Here is a 13,244-nt window from a genome sequence, read left to right on the forward strand (position 1 = left end):
CATCTATCAAGACAACTAAAGGAGTTGACCCTCCACATCTATCAAGACAACTAAAGGAGTTGACCCTCCACATCTATCAAGACAACTAAAGGAGTTGACCCTCCACATCTATCAAGACAACGAAAGGAGTTGACCCTCCACATCTATCAAGACAACTAAAGGAGTTGACCCTCCACATCTATCAAGACAACTAAAGGAGTTGACCCTCCACATCTATCAAGACAACTAAAGGAGTTGACCGTCCACATCTATCAAGACAACTAAAGGAGTTGACCCTCCACATCTATCAAGACAACTAAAGGAGTTGACCCTCCACATCTATCAAGACAACTAAAGGAGTTGACCCTCCACATCTATCAAGACAACTGAAGGAGATGACCCTCCACATCTATCAAGACAACTGGGGCACTGGGCCAGCCACTCTAAACATCACCTGGGCCAGCCACTCTTAAACATAATCTGGGCCAGCCACTCGTTAAACATCACCTGGGCCAGCCACTCTAAACATCATCTGGGCCAGCCACTCTAAACATCATCTGGGCCAGCCACTCTAAACATCATCTGGGCCAGCCACTCTAAACATCATCTGGGCCAGCCACTCTAAACATCATCTGGGCCAGCCACTCTAAACATCATCTGGGCCAGCCACTCTAAACATCATCTGGGCCAGCCACTCTAAACATCATCTGGGCCAGCCACTCTAAACATCATCTGGGCCAGCCACTCGTTAAACATCATCTGGGCCAGCCACTCTAAACATCATCTGGGCCAGCCACTCTAAACATCATCTGGGCCAGCCACTCTAAACATCATCTGGGCCAGCCACTGCTAAACATCATCTGGGCCAGCCACTCATTAAACATCATCTGGGCCAGCCACTTGTTAAACATCATCTGGGCCAGACACTCGTTAAACATCATCTGGGCGACACTCGTTAAACATCATCTGGGCCAGCCACTCGTTAAACATCATCTGGGCCAGCCACTCGTTAAACATCATCTGGGCCAGCCACTGCTAAACATCACCTGGGCCAGCCACTGCTAAACATCACCTGGGCCAGCCACTCTAAACATCATCTGGGCCAGCCACTCTAAACATCATCTGGGCCAGCCACTGTTAAACATCATCTGGGCCAGCCACTCGTTAAACATCATCTGGGCCAGCCACTGCTAAACATCATCTGGCCCAGCCACTCGTTAAACATCATCTGGGCCAGCCACTCGTTAAACATCATCTGGGCCAGCCACTGCTAAACATCATCTGGGCCAGCCACTCGTTAAACATCATCTGGGCCAGCCACTCGTTAAACATCATCTGGGCCAGCCACTCATTAAACATCATCTGGGCCAGCCACTCGTTAAACATCATCTGGGCCAGACACTCGTTAAACATCATCTGGGCGACACTCGTTAAACATCATCTGGGCCAGCCACTCGTTAAACATCATCTGGGCCAGCCACTCGTTAAACATCATCTGGGCCAGCCACTCGTTAAACATCACCTGGGCCAGCCACTGTTAAACATCACCTGGGCCAGCCACTCTAAACATCATCTGGGCCAGCCACTCTAAACATCATCTGGGCCAGCCACTCGTTAAACATCATCTGGGCCAGCCACTCGTTAAACATCATCTGGGCCAGCCACTCGTTAAACATCATCTGGCCCAGCCACTCGTTAAACATCATCTGGGCCAGCCACTCGTTAAACATCATCTGGGCCAGCCACTCGTTAAACATCATCTGGGCCAGCCACTCGTTAAACATCATCTGGGCCAGCCACTCGTTAAACATCATCTGGGCCAGCCACTCGTTAAACATCATCTGGGCCAGCCACTCGTTAAACATCATCTGGGCCAGCCACTCGTTAAACATCATCTGGGCCAGCCACTCGTTAAACATCATCTGGGCCAGCCACTGCGTTAAACATCATCTGGGCCAGCCACTGTTAAACATCATCTGGGCCAGCCACTCGGTTAAACATCACCTGGGCCAGCCACTGCTAAACATCACCTGGGCCAGCCACTCTTTATACATCATCTGGGCCAGCCACTCGTTAAACATCATCTGGGCCAGCCACTCGCTAAACATCATCTGGGCCAGCCACTCGTTAAACATCATCTGGGCCAGCCACTCTTATACATCATCTGGGCCAGCCACTCGTTAAACATCACCTGGGCCAGCCACTCTTTATACATCACCTGGGCCAGCCACTCTTTATACATCACCTGGGCCAGCCACTCTTTATACATCACCTGGGCCAGCCACTCTTTATACATCATCTGGGCCAGCCACTCTTATACATCATCTGGGCCAGCCACTCTTTATTGCCTGTGACTGGAACGAATTGCAAAAATCGCTGAAGTTGGAGACTTTTATCTCCTCACCAACTTCAAACATCAGCTATCCGAGCAGCTAACCGATCGCTGCAGCTGTACATAGTCTATAGGTAAATAGCCCACCCATTTTCACCTACCTCATTCCCATACTGTTTTTATACTGTTTTTTTTTATTTTTTTTTATTTACTTTTCTGCTCTTTTGCACACCAATATCTCTACCTGTACATGACCATCTGATCATTTATCACTCCAGTGTTAATCTGCAAAATTGTATTATTCGCCTACCTCCTCATGCCTTTTGCACACATTGTATATAGACTGCCCATTTTTTTCTACTGTGTTATTGACTTGTTAATTGTTTACTCCATGTGTAACTCTGTGTTGTCTGTTCACACTGCTATGCTTTATCTTGGCCAGGTCGCAGTTGCAAATGAGAACTTGTTCTCAACTAGCCTACCTGGTTAAATAAAGGTGTTCTCAACTAGCCTACCTGGTTAAATAAAGGTGTTCTCAACTGGCCTACCTGGTTAAATAAAGGTGTTCTCAACTAGCCTACCTGGTTAAATAAAGGTGAAATAAAAAAATAAAAATACATCACCTGGGCTAGCCACTCTTTAAACATCACCTGGGCCAGCCACTCTTTAAACATCACCTGGGCCAGCCACTCTTTAAACATCACCTGGGCCAGCCACTCTTTAAACATCATCTGGGCCAGCCACTCTTTAAACATTACCTGGGCCAGCCACTCTTTATACATCATCTGGGCCAGCCACTCTTTAAACATCATCTGGGCCAGCCACTCTTTAAACATCATCTGGGCCAGCCACTCTTTAAACATCACCTGGGCCAGCCACTCTAAACATCACCTGGGCCAGCCACTCTAAACATCATCTGGGCCAGCCACTGTTAAACATCACCTGGGCCAGCCACTCGTTAAACATCACCTGGGCCAGCCACTCGTTAAACATCACCTGGGCCAGCCACTCTAAACATCACCTGGGCCAGCCACTCTAAACATCACCTGGGCCAGCCACTCTAAACATCACCTGGGCCAGCCACTCTAAACATCACCTGGGCCAGCCACTCTAAACATCATCTGGGCCAGCCACTCTAAACATCATCTGGGCCAGCCACTCTAAACATCATCTGGGCCAGCCACTCTAAACATCATCTGGGCCAGCCACTCTAAACATCATCTGGGCCAGCCACTCTAAACATCATCTGGGCCAGCCACTCTAAACATCATCTGGGCCAGCCACTCGTTAAACATCACCTGGGCCAGCTACTGTTAAACATCACCTGGGCCAGCCACTCGTTAAACATCTGGGCCAGCCACTCGTTAAACATCTGGGCCAGCCACTGTTAAACATCTGGGCCAGCCACTGTTAAACATCACCTGGGCCAGCCACTCTAAACATCATCTGGGCCAGCCACTCGTTAAACATCATCTGGGCCAGCCACTCGTTAAACATCATCTGGGCCAGCCACTCGTTAAACATCATCTGGGCCAGCCACTCGTTAAACATCATCTGGGCCAGCCACTCGTTAAACATCATCTGGGCCAGCCACTCGTTAAACATCATCTGGGCCAGCCACTCGTTAAACATCATCTGGGCCAGCCACTGTTAAACATCATCTGGGCCAGCCACTCGTTAAACATCATCTGGGCCAGCCACTCGCTAAACATCATCTGGGCCAGCCACTCGTTAAACATCATCTGGGCCAGCCACTCGTTAAACATCATCTGGGCCAGCCACTCGTTAAACATCATCTGGGCCAGCCACTCGTTAAACATCATCTGGGCCAGCCACTCGTTAAACATCATCTGGGCCAGCCACTCGTTAAACATCATCTGGGCCAGCCACTCGTTAAACATCACCTGGGCCAGCCACTCGTTAAACATCACCTGGGCCAGCCACTCTTTATACATCATCTGGGCCAGCCACTCGTTAAACATCATCTGGGCCAGCCACTCGTTAAACATCACCTGGGCCAGCCACTCTAAACATCATCTGGGCCAGCCACTCTTTATTGCCTGTGACTGGAACGAATTGCAAAAACGCTGAAGTTGGAGACTTTTATCTCCCTCACCAACTTCAAACATCAGCTATCCGAGCAGCTAACCGATCGCTGCAGCTGTACATAGTCTATAGGTAAATAGCCCACCCATTTTCACCTACCTCATTCCCATACTGTTTTTATACTGTTTTTTTTAATTTTTTTTATTTACTTTTCTGCTCTTTTGCACACCAATATCTCTACCTGTACATGACCATCTGATCATTTATCACTCCAGTGTTAATCTGCAAAATTGTATTATTCGCCTACCTCCTCATGCCTTTTGCACACATTGTATATAGACTGCCCATTTTTTTCTACTGTGTTATTGACTTGTTAATTGTTTACTCCATGTGTAACTCTGTGTTGTCTGTTCACACTGCTATGCTTTATCTTGGCCAGGTCGCAGTTGCAAATGAGAACTTGTTCTCAACTAGCCTACCTGGTTAAATAAAGGTGTTCTCAACTAGCCTACCTGGTTAAATAAAGGTGTTCTCAACTGGCCTACCTGGTTAAATAAAGATGTTCTCAACTAGCCTACCTGGTTAAATAAAGGTGAAATAAAAAAATAAAAATACATCACCTGGGCTAGCCACTCTTTAAACATCACCTGGGCCAGCCACTTTAAACATCACCTGGGCCAGCCACTCTTTAAACATCATCTGGGCCAGCCACTCTTTAAACATCACCTGGGCCAGCCACTCTTTAAACATCACCTGGGCCAGCCACTCTTTAAACATTACCTGGGCCAGCCACTCTTTAAACATCACCTGGGCCAGCCACTCTTTAAACATCATCTGGGCCAGCCACTCTTTAAACATTATCTGGGCCAGCCACTCTTTATACATCATCTGGGCCAGCCACTCTTTAAACATCATCTGGGCCAGCCACTCTTTAAACATCATCTGGGCCAGCCACTCTTTAAACATCACCTGGGCCAGCCACTCTAAACATCATCTGGGCCAGCCACTGTTAAACATCATCTGGGCCAGCCACTCGTTAAACATCATCTGGGCCAGCCACTCGTTAAACATCTGGGCCAGCCACTCGTTAAACATCTGGGCCAGCCACTCTAAACATCACCTGGGCCAGCCACTCTAAACATCACCTGGGCCAGCCACTCTAAACATCACCTGGGCCAGCCACTCTAAACATCATCTGGGCCAGCCACTCGTTAAACATCATCTGGGCCAGCCACTCGTTAAACATCTGGGCCAGCCACTCGTTAAACATCATCTGGGCCAGCCACTCGTTAAACATCATCTGGGCCAGCCACTCTAAACATCATCTGGGCCAGCCACTCTAAACATCATCTGGGCCAGCCACTCTAAACATCATCTGGGCCAGCCACTCTAAACATCATCTGGGCCAGCCACTCTTTAAACATCACCTGGGCCAGCCACTCTTTAAACATCATCTGGGCCAGCCACTCTTTAAACATTACCTGGACCAGCCACTCTTTATACATCATCTGGGCCAGCCACTCTTTAAACATCATCTGGGCCAGCCACTCTTTAAACATCATCTGGGCCAGCCACTCTTTAAACATCATCTGGGCCAGCCACTATTTAAACATCACCTGGGCCAGCCACTCTAAACATCATCTGGGCCAGCCACTCGCTAAACATCACCTGGGCCAGCCACTCGTTAAACATCACCTGGGCCAGCCACTGTTAAACATCACCTGGGCCAGCCACTCGCTAAACATCACCTGGGCCAGCCACTCGTTAAACATCACCTGGGCCAGCCACTCTAAACATCACCTGGGCCAGCCACTCTAAACATCATCTGGGCCAGCCACTCTAAACATCATCTGGGCCAGCCACTCTAAACATCATCTGGGCCAGCCACTCTAAACATCATCTGGGCCAGCCACTCTAAACATCATCTGGGCCAGCCACTCTAAACATCATCTGGGCCAGCCACTCGTTAAACATCACCTGGGCCAGCCACTCGTTAAACATCACCTGGGCCAGCCACTCGTTAAACATCTGGGCCAGCCACTCGTTAAACATCTGGGCCAGCCACTCGTTAAACATCACCTGGGCCAGCCACTCGTTAAACATCACCTGGGCCAGCCACTCTAAACATCATCTGGGCCAGCCACTCTAAACATCATCTGGGCCAGCCACTCGTTAAACATCATCTGGGCCAGCCACTCGTTAAACATCTGGGCCAGCCACTCGTTAAACATCATCTGGGCCAGCCACTCGTTAAACATCATCTGGGCCAGCCACTCGTTAAACATCATCTGGGCCAGCCACTCGTTAAACATCATCTGGGCCAGCCACTCGTTAAACATAATCTGGGCCAGCCACTCGTTAAACATAATCTGGGCCAGCCACTCTTTAAACATAATCTGGGCCAGCCACTCTTTAAACATCACCTGGGCCAGCCACTCTTTAAACATCATCTGGGCCAGCCACTCTTTAAACATCACCTGGGCCAGCCACTCTAAACATCATCTGGGCCAGCCACTGCTAAACATCACCTGGGCCAGCCACTCGTTAAACATCACCTGGGCCAGCCACTGTTAAACATCACCTGGGCCAGCCACTCGTTAAACATCACCTGGGCCAGCCACTCGTTAAACATCTGGGCCAGCCACTGTTAAACATCTGGGCCAGCCACTCGTTAAACATCTGGGCCAGCCACTCTAAACATCATCTGGGCCAGCCACTCTAAACATCATCTGGGCCAGCCACTCTAAACATCATCTGGGCCAGCCACTCTAAACATCATCTGGGCCAGCCACTCTAAACATCATCTGGGCCAGCCACTCGTTAAACATCATCTGGGCCAGCCACTCGTTAAACATAATCTGGGCCAGCCACTCTTAAACATAATCTGGGCCAGCCACTCTTTAAACATAATCTGGGCCAGCCACTCTTTAAACATCACCTGGGCCAGCCACTCTAAACATCATCTGGGCCAGCCACTCTAAACATCATCTGGGCCAGCCACTCTAAACATCATCTGGGCCAGCCACTCTAAACATCATCTGGGCCAGCCACTCTAAACATCATCTGGGCCAGCCACTCTAAACATCATCTGGGCCAGCCACTCTAAACATCATCTGGGCCAGCCACTCGTTAAACATCATCTGGGCCAGCCACTCGTTAAACATCATCTGGGCCAGCCACTCTAAACATCATCTGGGCCAGCCACTGGCGTTAAACATCATCTGGGCCAGCCACTCGTTAAACATCATCTGGGCCAGCCACTCGTTAAACATCATCTGGGCCAGCCACTCGTTAAACATCATCTGGGCCAGCCACTCGTTAAACATCATCTGGGCCAGCCACTCGTTAAACATCATCTGGGCCAGCCACTCGTTAAACATCATCTGGGCCAGCCACTCGTTAAACATCATCTGGGCCAGCCACTCGTTAAACATCATCTGGGCCAGCCACTCGTTAAACATCATCTGGGCCAGCCACTCGTTAAACATCATCTGGGCCAGCCACTCGTTAAACATCACCTGGGCCAGCCACTCGTTAAACATCACCTGGGCCAGCCACTCTTTATACATCATCTGGGCCAGCCACTCGTTAAACATCATCTGGGCCAGCCACTCGTTAAACATCATCTGGGCCAGCCACTCGTTAAACATCATCTGGGCCAGCCACTCGTTAAACATCATCTGGGCCAGCCACTCTTATACATCATCTGGGCCAGCCACTCGTTAAACATCACCTGGGCCAGCCACTCTTTATACATCACCTGGGCCAGCCACTCTTTATACATCACCTGGGCCAGCCACTCTTTATACATCACCTGGGCCAGCCACTCTTTATACATCATCTGGGCCAGCCACTCTTTATTGCCTGTGACTGGAGCGAATTGCAAAAATCGCTGAAGTTGGAGACTTTTATCTCCCTCACCAACTTCAAACATCAGCTATCCGAGCAGCTAACCGATCGCTGCAGCTGTACATAGTCTATAGGTAAATAGCCCACCCATTTTCACCTACCTCATTCCCATACTGTTTTTATACTGTTTAAAAAATATATATATTTACTTTTCTGCTCTTTTGCACACCAATATCTCTACCTGTACATGACCATCTGATCATTTATCACTCCAGTGTTAATCTGCAAAATTGTATTATTCGCCTACCTCCTCATGCCTTTTGCACACATTGTATATAGACTGCCCATTTTTTTCTACTGTGTTATTGACTTGCTAATTGTTTACTCCATGTGTAACTCTGTGTTGTCTGTTCACACTGCTATGCTTTATCTTGGCCAGGTCGCAGTTGCAAATGAGAACTTGTTCTCAACTAGCCTACCTGGTTAAATAAAGGTGAAATAAAAAAATAAAAATACATCATCTGGGCCAGCCACTCGTTAAACATCATCTGGGCCAGCCACTCTTTAAACATCACCTGGGCCAGCCACTCTTTAAACATCACCTGGGCCAGCCACTCTTTAAACATCACCTGGGCCAGCCACTCTTTAAACATAATCTGGGCCAGCCACTCTTTAAACATCACCTGGGCCAGCCTCTCTTTAAACATCATCTGGGCCAGCCTCTCTTTAAACATCATCTGGGCCAGCCACTCTTTAAACATAATCTGGGCCAGCCACTCTTTAAACATCACCTGGACCAGCCACTCTTTAAACATCATCTGGGCCAGCCACGAGGTGACACCAATCGGTGCGCCCACCGTACTAACGAGGTGACACCAATCGGTGCGCCCACCGTACTCAACGAGGTGACACCAATCGGTGCGCCCACCGTACTCAACGAGGTGACACCAATCGGTGCGCCCACCGTACTAACGAGGTGACACCAATCGGTGCGCCCACCGTACTAACGAGATGACACCAATCGGGGCCCACCGTACTAACGTGCTAACGAGGTGACACCAATCGGGGCCCACCGTACTAACGTGCTAACGAGGTGACACCAATCGGTGCGCCCACCATACTAACGAGGTGACACCAATCGGCACCCACCGTACTAACGAGGTGACACTAATCGGTGCGCCACCGTACTAACGAGGTGACACCAATCGGGGCCCACCGTACTAACGTGCTAACGAGGTGACACCAATCGGGGCCCACCGTACTAACGAGGTGACACCAATCGGGGCCCACCGTACTTAACGTGCTAACGAGGTGACACCAATCGGTGCCCACCGTGCTAACGAGGTGACACCAATCGGGGCCCACCGTACTAACGAGGTGACACCAATCGGGGCCCACCGTACTAACGTGCTAACGAGGTGACACCAATCGGTGCGCCCACCATACTAACGTGCTAACGAGGTGACACCAATCGGGGCCCACCGTACTAACGAGGTGACACCAATCGGTGCGCCCACCGTACTAACGAGGTGACACCAATCGGTGCGCCCACCGTACTAACGAGGTGACACCAATCGGCGCCCACCGTACTAACGTGCTAACGAGGTAACACTAATCGGTGCGCCCACCATACTAACGTGCTAACGAGGTGGCACCAATCGGGGCCCACCGTACTAACGTGCTAACGAGGTGACACCAATCGGGGCCCACCGTACTAACGAGGTGACACCAATCGGGGCCCACCGTACTAACGAGGTGACACCAATCGGGGCCCACCGTACTCATACACCAATCGGGGCCCACCGTACTAACGTGCTAACGAGGTGACACCAATCGGGGCCCACCGTACTAACGTGCTAACGAGGTGACACCAATCGGGGCCCACCGTACTAACGAGGTGACACCAATCGGGGCCCACCGTACTAACGAGGTGACACCAATCGGGGCCCACCGTACTAACGAGGTGACACCAATCGGGGCCCACCGTACTAACGAGGTGACACCAATCGGGGCCCACCGTACTAACACCAATCGGGGCCCACCGTACTAACGTGCTAACGAGGTGACACCAATCGGGGCCCACCGTACTAACGTGCTAACAAGGTGACACCAATCGGGGCCCACCGTACTCAACGTGCTAACGAGGTGACACCAATCGGGGCCCACCGTACTAACGCAGGTGACACCAATCGGGGCCCACTGTACTAACACCAATCGGGGCCCACCGTACTAACGCACTAACGAGGTGACACCAATCGGGGCCCACCGTACTAACGTGCTAACGAGGTGACACCAATCGGGGCCCACCGTACTAACGTGCTAACGAGGTGACACCAATCGGGGCCCACTGTACTAACACCAATCGGGGCCCACCGTACTAACGTGCTAACGAGGTGACACCAATCGGGGCCCACCGTACTAACGTGCTAACGAGGTGACACCAATCGGGGCCCACCGTACTAACGTGCTAACGAGGTGACACCAATCGGGACCCACCGTACTAACGAGGTGACACCAATCGGGACCCACCGTACTAACGAGGTGACACCAATCGGGGCCCACCGTACTAACGTGCTGACGAGGTGACACCAATCGGGACCCACCGTACTAACGAGGTGACACCAATCGGGACCCACCGTACTAACGAGGTGACACCAATCGGGGCCCACCGTACTAACACCAATCGGGGCCCACCATACTAACGTGCTAACGAGGTGACACCAATCGGGGCCCACCGTACTCAACGTGCTAACAAGGTGACACCAATCGGGGCCCACCGTACTAACGTGCTAACGAGGTGACACCAATCGGGGCCCACCGTACTAACGAGGTGACACCAATCGGGGCCCACTGTACTAACACCAATCGGGCCCACCGTACTAACGTGCTAACGAGGTGACACCAATCGGGGCCCACCGTACTAACGTGCTAACGAGGTGACACCAATCGGGGCCCACCGTACTAACGTGCTAACGAGGTGACACCAATCGGGGCCCACTCGTACTAACACCAATCGGGGCCCACCGTACTAACGTGCTAACGAGGTGACACCAATCGGGGCCCACCGTACTAACGTGCTAACGAGGTGACACCAATCGGGGCCCACCGTACTAATGTGCTAACGAGGTGACACCAATCGGGACCCACCGTACTAACGAGGTTACACCAATCGGGACCCACCGTACTAACGAGGTGACGCCAATCGGGCCCACCGCACTAACGAGGTGACACCAATCGGGGCCCACCGTACTAACGAGGTGACACCAATCGGGGCCCACCGTACGTACTAACACCAATCGGGGCCCACCGTACTAACGTGCTAACGAGGTGACACCAATCGGGGCCCACCGTACTAACGTGCTACTTGGTGACTTGCCTGTCGGGGCCCACCGTACTAACGAGTGACACCAATCAGGGCCACCATGCTAACGAGGTGGCCTGTCAGGACCGTACCTTGGTGGCACCAATCGGGGCCCACCCGTGCCTAGCGAGGGTGACGCAATGGCCACGTACTAGCAAGGGTGACACCAATGGGATTTTTGTGCCTTCGCGTGCCTAGCGGTGACTACCAATCAGGATTTTACCGTACTAACAAGGTGACACCAATCGGAACCCACCGATGCCTAACGAGGTGACACCAATCGGGACCCACCGTGCTAACGTGCTAACGAGGTGACGCAATCGGGGCCACCGTGCCTAACGAGGTGACCTGTCAGGTTGATACTAACGTGCTGCGAGGTGACACCAATCGGGGCCCACCGTACTAACGTGCTAGCAGTGACACCTGTCGGGGCCCACCGTGCTAACGTGCTGACACCAATCGGGCCCACCGTACTAGCACGTCCAAACCATGAAAAATAAACGGGAAAACAATCCTCTGACTACCCGGCCTCCTGATGAGGAGAGACAAACAGTGTGTGTATGTGGCACTAACCTGCAGACGCTGGTCTCAGGGAGGTATGAGGAGGTGGGGGCGTTGCCGGGTCTGAAGTTGGACACGTTAGAAGTGAGAGGTGGTCTATGAAGCCGTGCATGGTGCCTGTCTGACTGTACATGTACTGGTACCAGCCTGGGAATGAAGTCTGAGGTAGCGAGATCACAAACGCCTGACAGGAGAGAGCACAATAAAGGAGACAGTGAGGTTGACATTTAGGAGCTTTTCTACTCACCCAGAATCAGGCTAACTCGTGATGCCATTTTTATGTCTCAGCATGATGCAAAACTGAATCTGTCTCAATGGCGCCAGGCAACAATGAGACAGACAGACCATAATGAGACAGACACCTTGTGATCTCTATACCATAATGAGACAGACACGTTGTGATCTCTATACCATAATGAGACAGACACCTTGTGATCTCTATACCATAATGAGACACCTTGTGATCTCTATACCATAATGAGACAGACACCTTGTGATCTCTATACCATAATGAGACACCTTGTGATCTCTATACCATAATGAGACAGACACCTTGTGATCTCTATACCATAATGAGACAGACACCTTGTGATCTCTATACCACAATGAGACAGACACCTTGTGATCTCTATACCATAATGAGACAGACACCTTGTGATCTCTATACCATAATGAGACAGACACCTTGTGATCTCTATACCATAATGAGACAGACACCTTGTGATCTCTATACCATAATGAGACAGACACCTTGTAATCTCTATACATCGTTACGCGACTTTAACTAGGTAAGTTAACTAGGTATGCCGGCCTACCCTGGCCAAACCCTAACGACACTGGGCTAATTGTCCTATGGGACTCCCAATCACAGCCGCTTGTGATACAACCTGGAATCGAACCAGGATCTGTAGTGACGCCTCTAGCACTGAGATGCAGTTCCTTAGGACCGCTGTGCCACTTCGCGAGCCTCAGGACACAATGAGGAAGTGGATATAAAATATTTATAAAATATTGATTACTATGTATAGCTTGTAAGACTATAAATGACCAAACACCCAGCTTTGGAGTAGTTAGATGGTCCATTTCCCTGCTTTTGAGAGGAGACTTCCAGCAATT

The 13,244-nt window shown here is 50.7% G+C and overlaps 1 protein-coding gene across 1 annotated transcript in view; it reads right to left on the reverse strand.

Moving 5' to 3' along the window:
* LOC127924410 (anoctamin-1-like) overlaps positions 1-12,403 on the reverse strand; it is a 54,432-nt gene extending 42,029 nt beyond the window's left edge. Inside the window, exons 1-2 of the mRNA XM_052509157.1 lie at positions 12,376-12,403; positions 12,141-12,288 (exon numbers count right to left, since the gene is read on the reverse strand). Of these exons, the coding sequence (XP_052365117.1) occupies positions 12,141-12,288; positions 12,376-12,403 (176 nt within the window). The remainder of the gene's footprint in view (positions 1-12,140; positions 12,289-12,375) is intronic.
* Positions 12,404-13,244: the final 841 nt, after the last annotated feature.

This window comes from Oncorhynchus keta, unplaced genomic scaffold, assembly GCF_023373465.1.
Source record: "Oncorhynchus keta strain PuntledgeMale-10-30-2019 unplaced genomic scaffold, Oket_V2 Un_contig_400_pilon_pilon, whole genome shotgun sequence".
NCBI lineage: Eukaryota > Metazoa > Chordata > Actinopteri > Salmoniformes > Salmonidae > Oncorhynchus > Oncorhynchus keta.